This window comes from Eucalyptus grandis, chromosome 10 (assembly GCF_016545825.1).
Source record: "Eucalyptus grandis isolate ANBG69807.140 chromosome 10, ASM1654582v1, whole genome shotgun sequence".
NCBI classification, from domain to species: domain Eukaryota; kingdom Viridiplantae; phylum Streptophyta; class Magnoliopsida; order Myrtales; family Myrtaceae; genus Eucalyptus; species Eucalyptus grandis.
The window spans coordinates 6,827,632-6,848,829 of record NC_052621.1 but is presented as its reverse complement, the minus strand read 5'-3'; the positions used below and the strand labels follow the sequence as shown (position 1 = coordinate 6,848,829).

The 21,198-nt window shown below is 41.9% G+C and overlaps 3 protein-coding genes across 3 annotated transcripts; 2 read left to right on the top strand and 1 right to left on the bottom strand.

Moving 5' to 3' along the window:
- The first annotated feature begins 2,271 nt into the window (after nt 1–2,271).
- LOC120288965 (receptor-like protein kinase 5) lies at nt 2,272–5,849 on the top strand. The gene is made up of 2 exons (XM_039303314.1): nt 2,272–5,024; nt 5,153–5,849. Exons 1-2 carry the CDS (start codon nt 2,393–2,395, stop codon nt 5,581–5,583), a joined length of 3,063 nt encoding a protein of 1,020 aa, XP_039159248.1. The 5' UTR covers nt 2,272–2,392; the 3' UTR covers nt 5,584–5,849.
- Nucleotides 5,850–11,414: 5,565 nt separating this feature from the next.
- LOC104436556 (receptor-like protein kinase 5) lies at nt 11,415–15,187 on the top strand. The gene is given in 3 exon segments (XM_010049366.3): nt 11,415–13,725; nt 13,727–14,195; nt 14,287–15,187. Coding segments are annotated over 3 exon segments (3,081 nt in total). The 5' UTR covers nt 11,415–11,544; the 3' UTR covers nt 14,718–15,187.
- Nucleotides 15,188–15,536: 349 nt separating this feature from the next.
- Nucleotides 15,537–20,658, bottom strand: LOC104436555 (hexokinase-1). Its single transcript, XM_039303189.1, is given in 10 exon segments — nt 15,537–16,147; nt 16,504–16,585; nt 16,673–16,800; nt 16,888–16,986; nt 17,667–17,822; nt 18,052–18,126; nt 18,905–19,029; nt 19,032–19,082; nt 19,181–19,335; nt 20,288–20,658. Coding segments are annotated over 10 exon segments (1,530 nt in total). The 5' UTR covers nt 20,605–20,658; the 3' UTR covers nt 15,537–15,805.
- Between the last annotated feature and the right edge of the window lie 540 nt (nt 20,659–21,198).

The window sequence follows — 21,198 nt, the reverse complement described above, 5'->3', positions numbered from 1 at the left end:
ATATTTGGTTAGACCTACTTACGTGCTATTGTCTTAATTTTCTAATTTACACTGCCATAAACAATTAGTAAAAGTGCTGAATACCTACTCGTGACTATAGATGAATAAAATTCAACGAGCTTGACGAATAGTTCTCATTTTTCGCCCATACTACTATTCAATAATGGATTGGTTTGTAAAATTCTTGATAAAAATTATTTCATCTTATCGTGGACTTATTATATTTTATAATTCTGAATTGCATATCCGAAATTTAAAATTAGAATTTAATCCTGATTTATTGATGGCATGGGAAGCCGAAGAGCACAAAATAGAAATCACGGTTACATCGTGTGGCGTGAAGGGAGGGGCAAGCCAAGTCAAAGTCTTCCACTTGTTTTATCAGTAATTTCTCCAAAGTCTTTGTTCCCAACTAAAAGAAAGGGACAAGGCAAAAGCCGACACAAAACCCTACTTAAAAAGCCATAAAGTCTACGGTCAACATTCAACGTTGGAAGGCTTCCACCTGTCCCCCGGCATTTTCCCTGAAGGCGCGTGTAGTGGAGGCACATCCCCGTCTTTCTCTTTCAAAGAAAATATCGGGTACCTTAAAACCTTCACATCATTTTTACTCTGAACCATTCAAAGTGTGACACGTGTCCGTGTCAGGTCCACGTCGTCATGCACTCCTCTGCTCTCTCTTCCATAAGCCCTCGCTCTCTCTCCTCTGCAGACCGTCTCTCTCCTCTCTCTCCTCTCTGTCTCTCTCCTCGTTCTCCCCTCCACCTCTTTTAGGATACCTAATATTTTCTCCCATTTTTCGTGGTTTTCAAAGGGTCAACATCTCACATGGTGGTGTATTCCTCTCTCTATGGGCGATCGAGGTTACAAGCACATGGATTATTATTAGGGCGGGACAAGAGACCAGTATATACCGTGAAAATTTTGTGGACATTTAATTTGCAATTAATATTATAAAAAATCTTAAAATGGTACATTTATGATAAATTTATCTTAAATTAATTTTTTAATCATCAAAAATCTCAAACTGGTATACTTAAGATAAATTTACTTAAAACTAATTTTTAATCACAAAAATTCAAAATTGATACATTTGTGATAAATCTACTTTTTGTTAGTTTTCGTTAAATTAGATTAATATCACAAAAATTACAAACTAGTATACTTATGACAAACGGAGGGTAAAACCTCAAACCGATACATTTGTCAACTGTCATGTATTATCCAACTTAGTAATTTGACAGTAAAATATCATGAAATTAATTAATAATAAATTTGTCACGTGTATACAAGTTTTACGGCTTTTGTGATCAAAAAAAATTAATTTGGGTAAATTTGTTAAAAATGTATCAATTCGATGATGAATTTATTAAAGATATATTAGTTCGGAAATTATCATGATATTGACCCTTCAATTTGTAAGTGATGCGACGGTCAAAACCAATCATAACAAAATGATTGTGTGGAAACTTTTGTTTTCGAGTTGGTTCGATGTGGGGTCTCCTAGTTTCTCTTAAATGTTTTAAGAAATGTTAATATCTAACAACGTTGTGGAAATTCACACAAATGATGTATATTATACTTTATAATTTGTCTGTGACTCTAAATAATTACAGTTGATCTAATACCATATGTTGTAATAGTTAATGTTATGCGACTACTCTTCCTTTTCTCTTCTTAAAATGAAAAACAAAGGTGATCCAAAAGAGGTCATGATCCATAAAATGTGAATGCAAATATATTCGATACATGTGGTTACAAATGTTTGAGGACAGTTAAAATTGCATAGGCAAGATTGACCACCACCTACTAAAAGTCTGTCTTTCGACCCAAAAATAAGTAAATAAATTCTGTCAAATTTCCATCTTTGCCCCCAATTTCTTCTCCCCTGCTTGCTGTGCTCATGCTGCTGTTGAAAGGAGGAACATGTAAACCTCGCAACATTTTTGTCTTCTCCACAGGAACAAACTTGTCGTTTTCTGGCTTACCGTTAAACTGATCTGGAACATGTGGTTTTGCCGGCTTTTATCGGTTATAGAACCACAGATGTCGAAGGCATCTTGGTGCTCTTCGAAGTGTACTCCAGAGTAGTGTTAAGATAAGGAGATTATCATTGGCTCTTTGACTCTTCCCCTCTTTCATCCGTCCAATGAGATGAGACATTAGTGGAGGGAAATGGAAAAGAACGAAAAGGAACAAATGCATCCACGCCCATCATCTTAGGACCCACCGAATTTTAGCACTTTCAAACGAGGTTAAAAACCCGGGAGTTCTGCCGAGCAATACACAAGCAAACCAACACGTTTTGCTCCATGTTTTGAGCTGATAGATATCTAGCTCCAACACCGGAGAGTCTCTCTAACCAGAAAAAGACTCTGAACCACCTCCAATTATGCCGAGACTAACCTCATCACCTCCTCATATTCACTTCTTCTTCTACATCCCGTGTCTCGTCTTCCTCTGCTCCCTCTCCCATGTTGCAGAGTCTCAAATCCAAGATCAAGAACAGCAAGTCCTCTTGAAGCTGACGCAATCCTGGCAGGACCCATCTTCCCTCGACCACTGGGTCACCTCCAATTCATCCTCCCACTGCACATGGCCTGAGATCACCTGCCAAGACGGCTCCATCACCGAGCTCAATCTTGTCAACCTGAACATAAATTATTCGATCCCCCCATTCATCTGCGACCTCAAGAACCTGACCAAGCTCGATCTCTCCAACAACAATATTCCTGGGGAGTTTCCAACAGTTCTCTATTACTGTTCCGAGCTCATGTACCTTGACCTGTCCCAGAATTACTTCGAAGGTCCTATTCCATCCGATATTGACCGCATGGTCAATCTTCAGGTCCTGATTCTCGCCGCCAACAGCTTCTCGTTTGACATCCCAGCGTCTATCGCTAGGCTGCCAAAGCTGAGGATCCTTGACCTTCACCAGTCCGAGTACAACGGCACTTACCCTGAAGAAATTTTTGGCCTCTCCAATCTTGAAAAACTGAGGCTTGAGTACAACGACAAGTTCGTGCGATCGCAGCTACCGCAGAACTTCACAGCCCTGAAGAAGCTGCGGTTCTTCTCAATGGCGCAGACAAACCTGTATGGTGGAATTCCGGAGACTATCAGCGATATGGAGGCTCTTGAGCACTTGGATTTGGGGATAAATCCACTGACCGGAGAGGTCCCAGGCAGCATTTTTGCTCTGAGGAACTTGAGCGAGTTGTACGTGGACCAGACTAATGTGTCTGGGTCGATCCCTCAGGCAGTCAGTGCCGCAAACCTGAGCGTGATCGATCTGTCTGCTAATAATTTGACGGAGAACATACCTGAAGATTTTGGAAAGCTCAAGAATCTATACAGCTTGAATTTAGAGTTCAATCAATTGTCCGGGGGAATCCCGGAAGGTATTGGGCGTCTTCCCGCTTTGTCTGATGTCAGGCTGTCCAACAACAATCTATCAGGCACGATCCCCCCAGACTTTGGCAAGTTTTCCCCGCTCAGAAGATTCGAAGTGGCCTTCAACAACTTGACTGGTGCATTGCCGGAACAACTGTGCCATGGTGGCAGACTTTCCGGGTTGGCCGCTATGGACAACAATCTCAATGGGGAGTTGCCGAAGTCACTTGGAAATTGCAGTACTTTGTCCTTTGTGATGTTGCAAAACAATGGATTCACCGGCAATGTGCCTGGTGGATTTTGGATGTCACGGAACTTAACGGTTTTGATTTTGAGTGGTAATGGATTAACTGGCGAGCTTCCCGAGGAGCTGTCCCCAAACCTTACTGAGATCGAGATAAGCAACAACAAATTCTTCGGCAAGATTCCGAGCACGGTGTCTTCGTGGAGGAACGTGAGGATTTTTTACGCTAGTAATAACCTCCTCAGTGGCACGGTTCCGGCTGAATTGACTGAGCTTCCTTTTCTGACGGGGCTTTTGCTCGATCAGAACGAGCTCTCCGGGATTCTTCCCACAGACATCGTTTCATGGAAATCCTTGACCACTCTGAATCTCAGTCACAATAAGATCTCGGGACCGATTCCTAGTGAAATCGGTTTTCTACCTGTACTCACGCAGTTAGACCTGTCTGACAACCAACTGTCCGGGTTGATTCCTCCTGAAATCGGCCAACTGAATCTGAACCGTCTGAATTTGTCATCCAATCGCCTCAGCGGACCAATCCCAGCGAAGTTAGAGATTGCCGCATATGACACCAGTTTCCTGAACAACACCGGGCTCTGTGCATCCAATTCGTTCATGAGGATCAATGTCTGCAACGCCCAATCCCATAGGTTGAGCAAGACCAATCTCACCTTGATCGTGATCTTGGCCATTGCGGCGGCGATGTGCGTTTTCTTTGTGGTGCTATTCACGATCAGAGCTTCCAGAAAGAACAGGGATTGGTTTGATTCGACTCCGAAACTGACTTCATTCCAAAGTTTGAATTTTACGGAATCGAATATTCTGTCGGGATTGAAGGAGCATAATGTGATCGGAAGTGGCGGATCAGGAAAAGTATATCGCATTATTGTGAATTCTTCTGGTGATGCCATCGCTGTGAAAAGAATTTCGAATAACCAAAAGTTAAATGAGAAGCTGGAAAAGCAATTCGCAGCAGAAGTGGAGATACTTGGGAACATTAAGCATCGGCACATTGTCAAATTGTTATGCTGTATTTCTTGTGAGAACTCGAAACTCCTAGTGTATGAGTACATGGAAAATACTAGCTTGGACCATTGGCTTCACAAGAAGAAAAGATTGTCGCCCATCTCGGGTGTTGCCAACAATATGATCTTGGATTGGCCCAAAAGGTTGCAGATTGCGCTCGGAGCAGCTAAAGGACTTTGCTATATGCATCATGATTGTTCATCACCCATCATCCACCGAGACGTGAAATCGAGCAATATTCTCTTAGACTCAGAGTTCAACGCAAAAATTGCTGACTTCGGCCTCGCAAGGATGTTGGCCAAGCCTGGAGAAGCTATTAGCATGACAGCTGTTGCTGGTTCCTTCGGCTATTTGGCACCAGGTTCGTCTATTTACTTAACATGAGTTCATTTCAGCTATGCCAGTTCGCCTTCCTCATACCCTACATATTTTACCAGCAGGAATATTTAGTTTTGTCTTGCCCTTTTTTTTTTTTTGGTTGAACAACAGAGTATGCTCATACAACAAGAGTCAATGAGAAGATTGATGTCTATAGCTTTGGGGTGGTTCTCTTGGAACTAACCACTGGGAGGGAGGCTAACGATGGGGATGAAGACATGTGCCTCGCTGATTGGACATGGCGTCACATCCAAGATGGCAACCCAATATCTGACGCATTAGATGAGGAGATCAAGGACGAGTCGAACATAGATGAAATAAGCAATGTTTTCAAGCTCGGGATCTTTTGCACTGCTACTCTGCCTTCCACGAGGCCTACAATGAAGGAGGTACTGCAAGTGCTGCTCAAATGTAGCGATCCACTGTACAATGTCGAGAAGAAATCCCGACACAAGTTCGATGCTGTCCCACTCCTCGAAAATTCCAGGCATGAGGAAGTGCCACGCAGCAATTTTCATGTTCTTGAGTGCAACACTTACTGACCGTTAGCACTAGAACAGTTGTGGAAGCTTAGTGTAGGGCTTTGGTCTTCCAACTATTGCAAAACCTTTCCAGCTTGTCCTACATAGAGACGAGCATCAAACGATTTGTCTAACTATGTATTAGTCATCCATACCTAAGACTAGTTTCTGAATGTATCCTATAGAATGTACAGAATATGAGAGTTGGATATGTCAATTTGAGCTAATAGATAAGACTTCCAAGGAGATAGCCACTTCAGCAATGAAAGATGTTTCTGTTCTGCGAATATCACCATTGAATGTCTGATTTTTTGCCGCATTTGCATCTCAATAAAGTTGGCAAATCCATTGATGGCTTGGAAATAAATTCCTTAACTCAGACAGTTTTCATAATTGATATTATATGATGCTGACACAAAAGGAACCAAGAAATAAGACCACTTTCTTGATACAATTGAGGTTTTTAGAATTATGCTCAAGAAAAGTAAAATGCAGACAGTTCGTCACAATGACTTGCCGACTCACCATTATTGCCTCTGAGATATAAAGACAATATTTCCTTGAACCATCTATTGTTGATCATTCCTAGTGGAAACATCCAAAAAACAGGAATCCTTGAGGTTCCAGCTAAAATAGTTCCCGCTTTATTGGGAGAGTGATAAAGGGCTCAAAAGGAGCTTTCTAAAGAGTCCTGATGTGAGCCTGATCATTTATTCACAAACTCAATAAATTTGCATCTCTTCCTCCTCGGATACTTGAGCTATCTAGGCTAAAGTTGCTCGCTAGACCATCGCTGGTCCCCCACCTCAAAGTATGATACAACGAGACCCAAAGAGACCCAAATTATATCGTGAGAAAAGGGTCACTTCGTCTCAAGGTATTGTGAATGAGAGGCCACGAGAAGGGAAGCCCCACTGCCTGAGCCGTCATTCGACTGCACAATCATCATGTTCACAGCAACTTCACCCTTAGGTTGCAGCAACTCCCCGAGAGTGACCTCCACGCAGTTCCAGAATTTGGTGTAGTGCTCCTACAGACCTCCATTTAATGCTATAACTGATCTCTGCTTCTCCCCGTCCACGAGGGTACCTCTTCCCAGCTTCTTCAGGATGCCAAATATCCTGGCAGCAGCAAGACAAGCACCTCGTGTAGCAACTATGTCGCATAGATCGACTACTACTTTCCTCATTCTCAAGGAGTTGTTGGATATCTGAGGACGCACAAATCAGCATTAACTATAGGGGTACTCAGCAATTCCTAAAGTTGGGAACTGAATTTGGCAAAGTGAAGCATTAAATAGGGATTTATGGATTCAGCTGTAGATAATTGCAGATAAGAGAAAACAGAACTATCTTTCATTGTTCCAGAAACATAGGCCATCAGATTTGCATTTGAACTCCCCGAATATCCAATCGTGACAATCGATCCACACTGTAATAGTAGAATTTACTGCACAACTGATTTAATTAGAGATTACTTTTTCATTAGTACTAGTCAGAACGGGAGTGAAGAAACGATGCGACTAGAGACACCACGGGTATAATATTAAGCTGCAGATGGACTAATACCTCCGAGGAGTCCTGCAAATTTGGGATCGAAGTTTTGAGGAAACCCAACCATCTCGTGTCCATAAGTACAAGCAGCGTGGATTAAATTTATAATTGTAACTTAGTATGCAAGGAATTTTCAGCTTCATTGGAACGACATCACCAAAAAATGCCGACTCCTCAGTCATTCTCAACAAAGCTATCTGGACAATTTCTCTGGGGTACATGCCAGAAATCAGCTTCTCGTAAAGTCTACCGATAAACAACAAAATGACGTGGGACATTTTTCTTAAACTATATTTCCTTCATTTGTTTTTAAAAAAAAAATAATATAAGTAATCATTTTTTAAGAAATATTTTTCAAATTATTTTATTTTGGTTAATGCGGTTATTATGTGACTTCTTCTTTTTTTTTTTTTACCTTTTTTTCCTTTTATTCTTCCCCTTCTTCCTCTTGCGACAGCAACCATGTCAAAGTGTCGTTAGCCCCGAGCGAGGCGAGCCTTGTTGGTCGAGCCTCCCTAGCAGGTGGGTGAGGCTTGGTTGGGTGGGGTCGGCCTCCCCAAATCTAGGCAAGGTTTGCCCAGCTAAGGCGAGGTCGAGCCTCGTCTAGCCGTCGTGGAGCCACCACAAGGGCAATGTCACCCAACCTTGGTGAGGCCAACCTTATGGTGGCCCAACAAGGTGGAGCCTCGCTAGGGGCTGGGCGAGCTCATCATGGGATAATTTTGTCCAATATATATTTTCCTTATATCTAACTTTACTTAGTCTTTAAGTAAGCACCAAACGCATGGTAGGATAAATTTTATCATATTCTTAATTTGATCATAATTGCCAAATGCAGCCTTAGATTCATCAATGAGAGGGTGTCAGCCGACTAGTATCTCCAGGAAAATGTCATCAAGCTCTTCACTCCATGTGGTTAGAACAATGCCTTGTGCGTAAGGTGATCAACATGCGTAAATAACATAATTCTCAAACTTATCACTTGGCTCTCCCAATATACCTATAGTAGGATCTCCTTCCTCAAACCTTTATTTGAATGGCTTCTTTTAAATTTGCCCCCTAGCAAGTACGACTCGATCAAATACTTGGGGGCGACTCGTTTGACCGATATGATTAGACCTGTTGATAGAATTCATTTAACAATTATACCTTATATTTTGGCCAGGAAATCCTCCTTGTGGCATAGTAGCTTCGACCTATTTCTAGCTTGCAACAAGCACACAAATTTGGTTACCGTGGCTTCTTACCTTTTAGCTTCACAAACACCACAATCATAAGAGGGAATGGGTCAACATCTACCTCCATTGGAGCCTTTTCTTTTTCATCGGTAAACTTAATCTTACCTATTGGAATTACTTCTTTGGATATTCTTGCTAATAATAATGCAATCGGCAATATTATGGCTCTGGTGCCATTTACAATATTTCTTGTTTCCAAATTCTTTTCTACTCCGTATGGTTTGGCCTTCGATCAGTTTTATCAGGCCATCGGCTAGAAGCAAGTAAAAAGTTTCATCCATTTTGTTCACATGAATTGAATAATACCAAGTATCTTTCGCCTAAAGCATGATGTTCTCCTTCAACTTCTCTTTAACTCTATGCTGGCCTGGATACTTGACATATATATGACTTGTCAATAACCGTTTTAGCTACTATTATCTTAGCATATTCTCCTTGGTCTAGATCACCCTTAGGTCCATACCTCTCCACGAAGGTCACATCATGTTTGTCCGGCTTCGTATCTTTTTCCTTCAACAAAAATTTCCATGCCTAATTTGCCTTTGTTGCTAATTGGAAAAGTTCATTGTATAGTTGCCCTTCCAATCTGTCCCTTAACATGATTTTCAGGCTACTAAAAGTTGTTTCAGCAAAAGATTTTTTTGTCAGTGTTATAAGACATCAATTTCTCGCTCTTCTGAATCTAGACGTAAACTAGTTTACCAATTTATTGTTCTGCTATTTAAAGCGGTCAAATCCGCAATAGACACATAAGGAACTGGCCTACAGAACTGGTTATGAAATTAAGTCTCCATTTGCTCCCAAGAGTGAACAACATTGGATGGTAAAGCAATATACCATGTAAAGGTACCGTTGGACTGTGAGGGAAACGACCTTAATTTCCAATAGTCGGCATGAGATGTGTCACCACTTTGCACAGTGAATAGGTTAATAATATGTTCTACCGTCGATCGTCATCTTCGCCAGACAAAAAGTTAAAATCAAGTATCTTAAAACCTCTTGGATAAAGTACAGCCTCCATCTAATCCGGATGCGGCTTTCTGTACATGGGTAAGATATTCACCGGATCACACCCTAGACGTCGCATTGCTTAGTCTAGCATCGGCCAGACATTCTAGGGATCTTGCCTAGGGACCACTTGAGCAGGCTGCCCTCCGAGCAAATGTGGTGGTCTAACTTGGTCGTCGACTATCAGATTTGGTCTTTGAGGAGCATACACTGATTTAGGTATTACCACTGCTTCACTTCGAACGACATTGTACAAACACAACCTGCCGGAATTAAATCATCCTCAATGTTTGGAGAATACAATCACCTTACAAATAATGGAAACAAACTATGCTAGAATGTGAAAATGCTATGCTAGAATTTAACCAACAAGCAACACCTAAGATAGAGACGTATGCTGGAATTTGATCGACAACTCCAGTGTGGAACCTAAAAGTATAGTGCAAGAATATAAAGATAATTGAAATATTGACTCTAATTTAAATTTTAAGGGTAGACGATGCATTATCATACATACATATATATGGTGAGAGATGCATAATTATATGGGAAAAAGCAATCAAAATTCCTAAACTATGCCTACAGAACGCATTTATCTCAATTTTTTGTGACATAAAAAGCCCCAAATCTTTTATGACACCGAAAACCTTAATCTTCTATATGTGCAACACATTTATCTCATAAATGTGAGGCATCATAAAAAATAATTTGGAATAAATGTGTCACACAAGTTTAAGTTTATGATTTTTTGTGTAAAAAAAAAAACTTGAAGTAAATGTGCCACTGTAAATATAATCTAAGTTTTTGGTGGCTTTTTTTCTAATTATATTTAAATCGAACCTAATTGGTTGATTATATGGAAAGCCCACATCCTACAAATCATGGTTAAAAGCTAAATCAAATTCAAAGCACGAGATAGCGGATTCAAAACGAAATCATCCAGCATCTTGCTTGCTTGCTGGTTTCAAATGTTCCAATTTCTTTTTCCCAACCTACTCCAAAGAAAAAAAAAAGCCTTGGGTCAACGTTCAACGTTCAACGTTGGACGGCTTCTAGATGTTCCCCTGAGTTTCCTCGAAGGTGTTTGCAGGTCAGTTAAACACGTGCTCGCCGTTTTTAAAGGCTTCCGCTGGGTCAACAGCCCACGTGGCAGGATACCTTTCCCTGTAGGTTATGAGGTTGTAAGCTCGTCGTCCTTTGGAGGAGATAGGGACACGGGTGTTTATCCTAAAAATGTTGTATAGACAATACTTATTATTGACGCAACGAATAAAATTAATTACAACACAATAATTATATGAAAACTTGCTTTTCCGATGGGAGTTGATATAGGGCTCTTATAATTTCTCTTAATTCTAAAAGTCCAACGACTTTGCACAAATTCAACTCAATAATTTACATCGAATTTTTCAATTTATTTATGACTTTCAAAAACTTTTATTGATTTGATAACGTACATTATAATAATTACTGCGATGTAACTACACTTTCTTTTTTCTTTTTGAAATGAAAAATGGCGAACCTAATAATTATATTCGATACAATTAATTATGAGGAGAGTAGAAATTGCTATGTGGAAACAATGTGTTGCTTAGAAATTTATAATCCAAGTTTGGCCACCAAATGAAGACCATCGAATTGCGGTCTTTGCCATGATTCATAACATGCATTTTCTTCTCCCCTACTTGCTCTGCTTATCTGCTGATGTTGAAGGAAGGAACATGTAAAACTAGCTGACACTGCAGAGGAACAAACTCATAGTTTTCTGACTTGCCGTTAAACTACCTGGAAAATCTGGTTTAGCCGGCTTTTATTGGTTATAAAACCACATGAATCAAAGGTATCTGGTTGCTTTCTGGAGGGTATTCCACAGCAACGATAAAACAAGGGGAACATGGTTGGCTCTTTGACTCTTCCCTCTTTCATCCGTTGACTGACACGAGAGATTGGTGGAGCGAAACGAGAAAGTACAAAGGAATAAATTCGTTCACACCCATCATGCTACGACCCACCGAATTTTAGCGCTTTGGAACGAGGTTAAAACCAATGGGGGAGGGGGTTTTCTGCGGAGCAATAAACAAAAGCAAACTACCACGTTTTGCTTGATATAGAGCTGTTGGATCGGTGACTCCAATTCCGGGGAGTCTCTCTAACCGGAAAAACACTCTGAACGACCTCCAAGTATGCCGAGAGTGACCTCATCACCTCCTCGGATTCACAGCTCCTTCTTCCTCTTCTTGTACATCCCCTGTCTCGTCTTCCTCTGCTCCCTCTCCCATGTTGCAGAGTCTCAAATCCAAGATCAAGAACAGCAAGTCCTGTTGAAGCTGAGGCAATCCTGGCAGGACCCGTCTTCCCTCGACCACTGGGTCACCTCCAATTCATCCTCCCACTGCACATGGCCGGAGATCACCTGCCAAGACGGCTCCATCACCGCGCTCAATCTTGTCAACCTGAACATAAATTATTCGATCCCCCCATTCATCTGCGACCTCAAGAACCTGACCAAGCTCGATCTCTCCTTCAACAATATTCCTGGAGAGTTTCCCACTGTTCTCTACAACTGTTCCAAGCTCGTGTACCTCGACCTGTCCCAGAATTACTTCGAAGGTCCTATTCCATCCGACATCGACCATATGGCCGATCTTCAGGTCCTGATTCTCGCCGCCAACAGCTTCTCATTCGATGTCCCAGCGTCAATTGCGAGACTGCGGAGGCTGAGGATCCTTCACCTTTACCAGTCCGAGTACAATGGCACTTACCCTGAAGAGATTTTTGGCCTGTCTGATCTCGAAGAACTGAGGCTCGAGTACAACGACAAGTTTGTGCCGTTGCAGCTACCACAGAACTTAACTGCCCTGAAGAAGCTGCGGTTCTTCTCGATGGCGCAGACTAACCTGTTTGGTGGAATCCCAGAGACAGTCGGTGATATGGAGGCTCTCGAGCACTTAAATTTGGCAACAAATCTACTGACAGGAGAGATCCCAGGTAGCATTTTCACTCTGAGGAACTTGAGTGAGTTGTACGTGTTCACGACCAATGTGTCCGGGTCAATCCCTCAGGCAGTGAGTGCCGCAAACCTGAGAGTGATCGATCTGTCATATAATAATTTGACGGGGAACATACCTGAAGATTTCGGGAAGCTCAAGAATCTATCCAGCTTGAATTTAATGTTCAATCAATTGTCCGGTAGAATCCCAGAAGGTTTCGGGCGGCTTCCTGCTTTGTCTAAAGTCTGGCTGTCCAACAACAATCTGTCAGGCACGATCCCCCAGGACTTCGGCAAGTTTTCCCCACTTGAAAGATTCGAAGTGGCCTTCAACAACTTGACCGGTGCATTGCCAGAACAACTGTGCCATGGCGGCACACTGATCGGGTTGGCTGCTATGCACAACAATCTCAGCGGGGAGTTGCCAGAGTCACTTGGAAATTGCAGTGCTTTGTCCGTAGTCATGTTGAACAACAATGGATTCACTGGCAATATGCCTGGAGGACTCTGGATGTCGCGGAACTTGACGACTTTGATCTTGAGTGGTAATGGATTAACTGGCGAGCTTCCTGAGGAGCTGTCCCAGAACCTCACTCGGGTTGAGATGAGCAACAACGGATTCTTCGGCAAGATTCCAAGCACACTGTCTTCGTGGAGGAACTTGGTGGTGTTTGATGCCAGTAATAACCTCCTCAGTGGCACCATTCCGACTGAATTGACCGAGCTTCCTTCACTTACAATGCTTTTGCTAGGTCAGAACGAGCTCTCCGGGAATCTTCCAACAGCTATTGTTTCGTGGATCTCCTTGACCACTCTGAATCTTAGTCACAATCAATTGTCTGGACCGATTCCTAGCAAAATCGGTCTTCTTCCGGTACTCAGGCAATTGGACCTGTCTGAAAACCAACTGTCTGGCTCGATTCCTCCTGATTTAGGCCGGAAGCTGAACATTCTCAATTTATCCTCCAATCGCCTCAGTGGACGAATCCCAGACGAGTTAGAGAATGCCGCATATGCCACCAGTTTCCTGAACAACCCAGGCCTCTGTGCATCCAATCCGCTCATAAGGCTCAATTCCTGCAATTCCCAATCCCGTAGATCGAGCAAAAGCTTGCCAACCAATCTCGCCTTGATTGTGATCTTGGCCATTGCTGCAGCGATGTTCATTTTTCTGGCAGTGGTATTCACGGTCAGAGCTTCCAGAAAGAAGAGAAACGGGTTTGGTTCAACTCCGAAACTGACCCCATTCCGAAGTTTGAATTTCACAGAATCAAATGTTCTGTCGGGATTGAAGGAAGATAATGTGATTGGAAGTGGCGGATCAGGAAAAGTATACAGAATCATCGTGAATTGTTCTGGTGATGCCATCGCGGTAAAAAAGGATTTTTGATAACAGAAAATTGGACGAGAAGCTAGAGAAGCAATTCTTAGCAGAAGTGGAGATACTTGGGAGCATAAGGCATCTGAACATAATCAAATTGCTGTGCTGTATTTCTTGTGAGAACTTGAAACTCATAGTGTACGAGTACATGGAAAATCACAGCTTGGACCATTGGCTTCACAAGATGAGAAGATCATCACCCGTCTCAGGTGTAGCCAACAGTATGTTCTTGGATTGGCCCAAAAGGTTACAGATTGCGCTAGGAACTGCTAAAGGACTTTGCTATATGCACCATGATTGTTCACCACCCATCATCCACCGAGACGTGAAATCGAGCAACATTCTCTTAGACTCGAAGTTCAATGCAAAAATTGCTGACTTTGGCCTTGCAAGGATGTTGGCCAAGCACGGGGAAGCCGTTACAATGACTACTGTTGCCGGTTCTTTTGGCTATCTTGCACCAGGTTTGTCTATTTACTTAACACGAGTTCATTTTAGCTATGAAGGTTCACCCTATTCATATTTATGTCTTGCCCTTTCTTTGTTGAATAACAGAGTATGCTCATACAACAAGAGTTAATGAGAAGATCGACGTTTATAGCTTTGGAGTCGTTCTCTTGGAACTCACCACCGGGAGGGAGGCTAACAATGGGACCGAAGACATGTGCCTTGCTGATTGGGCACGGCATCATGTCCAAGATGGCAAGCCGATATCCAATGCGATAGATGAGAAGATCAAGGGCAACTCGTACCTAGATGAAGTTAGCAATGTCTTTAAGCTCGGGATCTTTTGCACTGCTACTCTGCCTTCCTCGAGGCCAACAATGAAGGAGGTATTGCAATTGCTGCTCAAATGTGGCGATCAGCTTCACAATGTCGAGAAGAAATCCCGACACAACTTCGATGTCGCTCCCCTCCTCGGAAATTCTAAGTACCAGGAAATGCCACACAGCGATTATCATGTTCTCGAGTGCAACACTTATTGACCGTTAGCACTAAAACAGTTGCAGAAGCTTCGTGAAGGTATGTGGACAGCCAGCTTCTGTGGGACTTCCTCAACTTATCCTAAAAAAAGACGAGCATCAAGCGTTTTGTCTGTGTATTATTTTCTGAATGTATACTATAGAATTTACAGAACATAAGAGAGACGGATTTGTAAATTTGAGCAAGACAGATACAGAACAAGGTTGTGCACTTTGTGCAGGAGGTGTAGAGCAAACCTATAATTATAGAGGCAATAAAAGATCGAAGATGAAGAGCACTCCTGCTACTTAAGGCTTCAAAGACGATAGTCACATCAGCAACGAAAGGTGTTGCTGTACAGTGAATATCACCGTGAGATGTCTGATCTTTTGCCGCATTTGCAGCTCACTAAAGCTGGCAAATCCGTCGATGGCTTGAAAGTGAATTCCTGAACTCAGACAATTTTTCGAATTGCTATTATATGATGCTGACACAAAAGGAACCAAGAAATGAGACCCTTTTTCTTGATACGATCGAGTTTTAAAAATAGTACAACATCATCTCACGCATGCGCAACACCATTTACAGCAACTTCCGTCCAACTTGTGACAAGAATAATGCAAGAATAATGCAAAATAACAGATCGGTGCTAAGGTAATCAGTAACTTCGAAATGATTTAGCAGCTATAGGAACTTTTTTGAGAATTTACCTCAGTAAACCGAAATGCAGACACTTCGTAACAATGACTCGCCGACTCACTATAATTGCCTCTTGAGACATAATATCTCCTTGAACAATCAATAATAATGGAAACATCCACAAATAGAAATCCACTGAGAAGTTCCAGTTAAAATAGTTCCCGCTTTATTGGGAGGATCCTTCATTTATTCAGAAGTTGATACATTTACATCTTTTCTTTCTTGGATACTTGAGCTATCTAGGCTAAAGTTACTCAGTTCTTTGCTCGCTAGACTATTGCTGTTACCCCACCTCGAAGTATGATACAACAAGACCCCAGAGAGACCCAAATGATATCCTAAGAAAAGGGTGGGGAGGCATACAAAATTTGGGAAAACTGAGATTCTCATGTCAAACCGAGATACTCCAGGCTCACTCTGTCCCAAGGTATTGTGAATGAGAGGCTGCGAGAAGGGCAGCTCCAATGCCTGAGCCGTCATTTGAAAGCACTATCAGTGTGCTCTCAGCAACTTCAGGTCCCAGCAGCTCCCTAAGAGTGGCCTCCACGCAGTTCCGGAATTTGGCGTAGTGCTCGAATAGACCTCCATCCAATGCTATAACTGATCTCTGCTTCTCCCCATCCCTAAGGGTATCTCTTCCCAGCTTCTTCAGGATGCCGAATATCCCAGCAGCAGCAAGACGAGCAGCTCTTGTGGTGACTATGTCGCATAGATCAACTACAACTTTCCTCGTTCTCAAGGAGGTGTCAGATATCTGAGGATGGACAAATCAGCATTAATTATAGGGGACTCAGCAATTCCTAAAGTTGGAAAATTAATTTAGGAAAGTGAAGCATTATATAGGGATTTATGGATTCAGATGTAGATAATTGCAGATCAGAGAAAAAAGTGCCATCTTTCATTGTTCCAGAAACCTGGGCCATCATATTCGCATTTGAATCCCCTGAATACCCAAATGGCACAATCAATCCACGCTGTAAAAGTAGTATTTACTTACAATTGATATAATTAGAGATTACTTTTCCCTTAGTACTAGACAGAACAGAAATGAAAAAGTGATGCTATCAGAGACACCGCAGGTACGACATTAAGCTGCAGATAGGCTGATACCTCCAAGACATCGCTCAGTTTTTTCCCCACCACTGTAAGATCAGGAGATGTGTCATGATGCATGGCAGACATGTCAGGAGTCCTGCAAATTTGGGACAGAAGTTTAGGGAAATCCAACCATCTCACGTTCACATGAAGAAACAGCGATTGATTAAATTTATAGTTGTACCTTAATATGAAAGGAATTTTCAGCTTCAATGGGATATCACCAAATAGTGCTGATTCCTCCGCCATTCTCAACAAAGCTATACGGACAATTTCTCCAAGGTACATGCCAGAAATCAGCTTCTCATAAGCCTACCGAACAACAAAATGACGTTATACATCTTTGTTAAACTACACATTCATGAGGCACATGAGATAGAAAAAAAAAAGTGAAGCCACCTGCTCCCCCGGATTCAAACTCTCGTCATCCAGGGTTTTATCATATTCTGTCAGTGGAAGGTGTGGCGACTGGAAATTGCCCCATTCTGTGTTGATAACCTACAAGGACAAAGATGTTTGATCACCCACCATACATTTGCCATACTCAGTAAGTTCAATCGACCTTCTTTCAAGCAAAGCATTTAATTCCGAAAAGTACTAAACAAATCCAGCAGTATAACGCGACAATCCAGAAATGAGATGAAATCAAGTTTGATAAGTTGATGACAGAAGACCACAACAAGATTACCGGATCGTTTTCACCTTGATTTGCAATAAGGGCATAGAACAGTCTATGCAACATCATGATAACAATAGAGATGAAGTAGGCTTTGTTTGGTAACACAGAAATTAAGGGCCCAAAATTTAAGTAATGGTGACCTCTTTTTTTTTTTCTTTTTTTTTGGGTCGAACAAGTACTGGTGACTTTGAGTGCTGAAGATTGAAAAGGAATTTGATAATGCCTGACAGGTGAGCACTGAAAACCGTTAGTTTATAATCAAAAATGGAATCTGAACATTGTTGGTAGGCAATAGCAACATAACTGGGAAGATTTGGACATTTATTGATAAACTTTTTCTTCGTTGAACTCATTCCTTACTTAATATATCAAGTGAAGTTTGGACTTAACTAAACCTATTAGTTTGTTAGTTACTGTTATCGCATAAACCTAATCTCATAAACAGTTGAAATGATCTTCATGCCAACGGCTGAAAGACTTAAGGAGGAAAAGAACTTACCATTTCTCCTGATTTAGGCAGAGGACCATGCCACTTGGGAATGGCATGTATCTGCTCAACATAAGCAGCATTTGTTCCAGTACCCAATATGACAGCAGCAACAACATCCGGGTCATTATATCTACCTCCAGCCATTGTTCCAATTGTATCATTAACCTACATCAATTAAGCAATCTAAGGAATCCTGACTAGAAATCACATTCAAAAACAGTTGACAGAAAATGTTAAGCACGCGTTAGTAACACCTAATTCTTCTTCCTTTTTTTCAAATAAATGGTGCCCAGTCCATATTGATGCTGAAGAAATTCAACAGGTAGAACGTATAAAAATCTTAAAAAGATCTCTTTTGGTTTCAGCTAAACAATAAAGAAGAAACTACACTTACCAAAGCAGCCACTCGCATGTCAAGGCCCACTCTCTCCATAGCTTTACTCAATTCACTGACAACATCTTCTCCAACCTACTCAGTTATCCATAAAGGAAAGAGAATACCATGGGTCAGATGACAGACATCAGAGTTTGTAAAGGTGTGCGCATAAGAATCTCGGAAAATCAGATGATAAGACAGACTTATTCTTCCAGTCATGCTTCTCGCTTAATAGATCACTTCTATAAATGAACTTGTACAAATCCTTATTATGCTTGCTTTACTAAAAAAAATTTGTCATAGTCAAGGGCAAGTTTAGAGTTGAACTGTACAAAAAAAAACAATGGTACAGAGCGCTCCCAGTCATTTCTCTACAATCTCCAGTTAGCTCACCTATTTGGAAGCAAGATCTAACAGAGACATATATATAACTCATAAAAAGAAATTCTCATATCTCACTGTAATGCAGATTGAAGACTTGAATTCTTACTGAGAACAACTGGGCAATTAACAAATGAACTTCAAGTGGCAGATTCTGATGTGTCTCAAACTTGTTTAACTAAGATTAGAATGGCATGTTTTAGCTACTATCTGGCGTGATTCCTTTTTCTGTCCTATTGAACAGTCTCTAGTATAAACGAGGGCAAACTGTCCCTCTCGAAAGAGAGAAATTTGAAAACAAGCTCAAAATGAGTTTCATTTGAAGGTGGACCCACATGCATAAGTGGCTGGAGGTGGATGGATCTGCCAGCATGCATCCATTTCGGATACCAGGATGTAAGGAACAGGCATAACAGCAGTTAATCAAAAGACAAAGTAATGGAATGAATGTAACAGGCTGTAAAAGACAAGTTAAGATAGTTATTATCACCGCATCTTCTATTGAGAATCCTTTCGTCCATTTAATTAGAGTCCCGGATGCGATTGATGATTGCCTAACTGGAAACGAGAAGGTAAAACCGAGCTCCCTCTGTCTACCAGAGAAAGGATGTTAATTTCACCTTATGTAGCAACAAATTTTGCTAATGATGTGGCGATGGAATCAAAAAATTCCTATAAACAATCGGAAATAAAAGAAAAGCCGTAGGGCTTAGAACTAACATTAGAACAGGAACAAGCATTAGGAATTATCCAGATGGACAGAGACTCAGATTCGAACTTCCAGTCATCAAATGAGGTGGTATCGATTCTTCTTCGAATTCTCGTCTGATGATGCCTTTCTCCTTTCCGCCCAGATGTACACGGAGTATGCGGAAATTTGTGCCACCAAGATCCAAGGCATAATATAACCCTTTCTCGTCCCTTAGAAAGACAAGGATTGGTTTTGGATTCATCATCATGGGAAAAATAAGAAAAAACAGCAAGCTAAATAGTATGGACTGTCTCTAGGTTCTTGGCAATCGCGCTTGAAGACCCAACCTTTATTCCAAAATATACAAAATGGCCCTCAACCCTGAATGCTGTTTCCAATGCCATAAATGTTTTACATAATTTTGCAGGGGAAGCATCAAACACTTGAAGCAGATAATAGCTGCTTTCATCAAGTATCATCAGTAAACCAAAATGAGTCTAGACAGCCCAGAATGCCCTGTTTCTTCTCAGAATCAAGCACAAACTGGGTTTCAGTCGACAAATGCACAAAACTGCCTTGACAACTAATCTTCTCATCCCATGCAAGGACTAAGAATCATCTGAACCAAAAGAAAGAAAATCATACTGACTGAATGCGGCAATTCTTCTCTATGCTTTTGGCTCCATCACCACTACAAATTCAAATGGAACCAGAGACTATAGAGACAGCAAACCGTAATTCAAGTTCGTCCCTTTCGAATTTTTGTGTCTAAATGATCCCAAAAGCAAGGCCTCTCCACCACTTAGATATAATCTCTTTGTCAATCAAACACCTTTAGTCAATCAAATCCAAACAAGTCAAACGAAGAACACACTACATGGGACTTTCTACAAACAGTCACATTCAATAAAAACGGTTAGAAGCAAAGACACGACCGAAACTCACCAAAACTATCTTACTAGCTCATTCAAAATTTCTAGGCACAAGGTAATATAATAATTTTCAAAAAATTTAATCATAATTCGTGACATGCACGATTATTGTTATTATTATTTTTTGAAATTTAATGTTCGTTGAACAACAAGACCCGGGAAAAATTTGCTGTCGCTCTTGAAGTAAATCGTCGGCTCTGCCGCTAAAACCAAATGATGGGCAGAGATGGAAAGAAGGAAACGTGGTTACCCCGTGGGGAGGCTATCGACGTAGCTGATGAGCATCTTGAGCTTGCTGCCGCCGTCGGAGGCAAGGCCGGCGTGCATCTCGACGACCATCGCTTCCGCCACCTGCCTCAGCTTCCAGACGGGGGTCCCGCACTTCTCCTCCAGCTCCTTCACCATCTCCGCCGCCCTCTCCCACTTCCCATCCGACTCCGACCACCCCTCCTCCGCCGCTCCTGTTCTCCTCCTCCTGGTGCACCTCGCCGCCGCCGCCGCCGCCGCCCCCGCCGCGGCCGCCGCCGCCACGGTGGCGCACGCAACAATCGCCGCCTTCTTACCCATCTCCCACCTCCACCGCCACCGCCGCAGCACACAGACCCCAAGCGAGTTGACTGTTCGCTTCCTCGCAAGTTTCGTCCTTTCCGATACAGCACATGCAAGGCTGGTATCGGTCTCTCTGGGCGGGCCTAGATGACTCCTTTTCGATACAGCACATCAAGTACACGGTTTTATAATCGCAAATTATCCACTTGGCGTTCTGGGTTTTGGACTTTATTGTGAATGTGATCATTTCGAATACGGTGGGAATGAAGGATGGCTAAGCTTGGTGAAGACTTCGGCATTTTGCATTGAAGGATTCGGTTATTTTCAGGACGCCGAAGATGACTTGTCGGATCACGGCATTCTTGTTCAAGATAATTTATTTTAGATTTTAATGCAAACTTACAAGAGTCAACTGCTTGATCGAGCTCGCCTCGTAAGAGATGATGGCAATAAGAGTCAAGATGTTATCACGTTCGATGTTGATTTGATTGGATGGACAGATGCATTGCTCGACCTTGCCTCTCTTGTTCCGAGAGCAATTTGGATGTGATCGAATATCTAGTAGTTTCGTAGCTAAGTTGTCTCATTAATATTCCTGTCAATCCTCTAAGT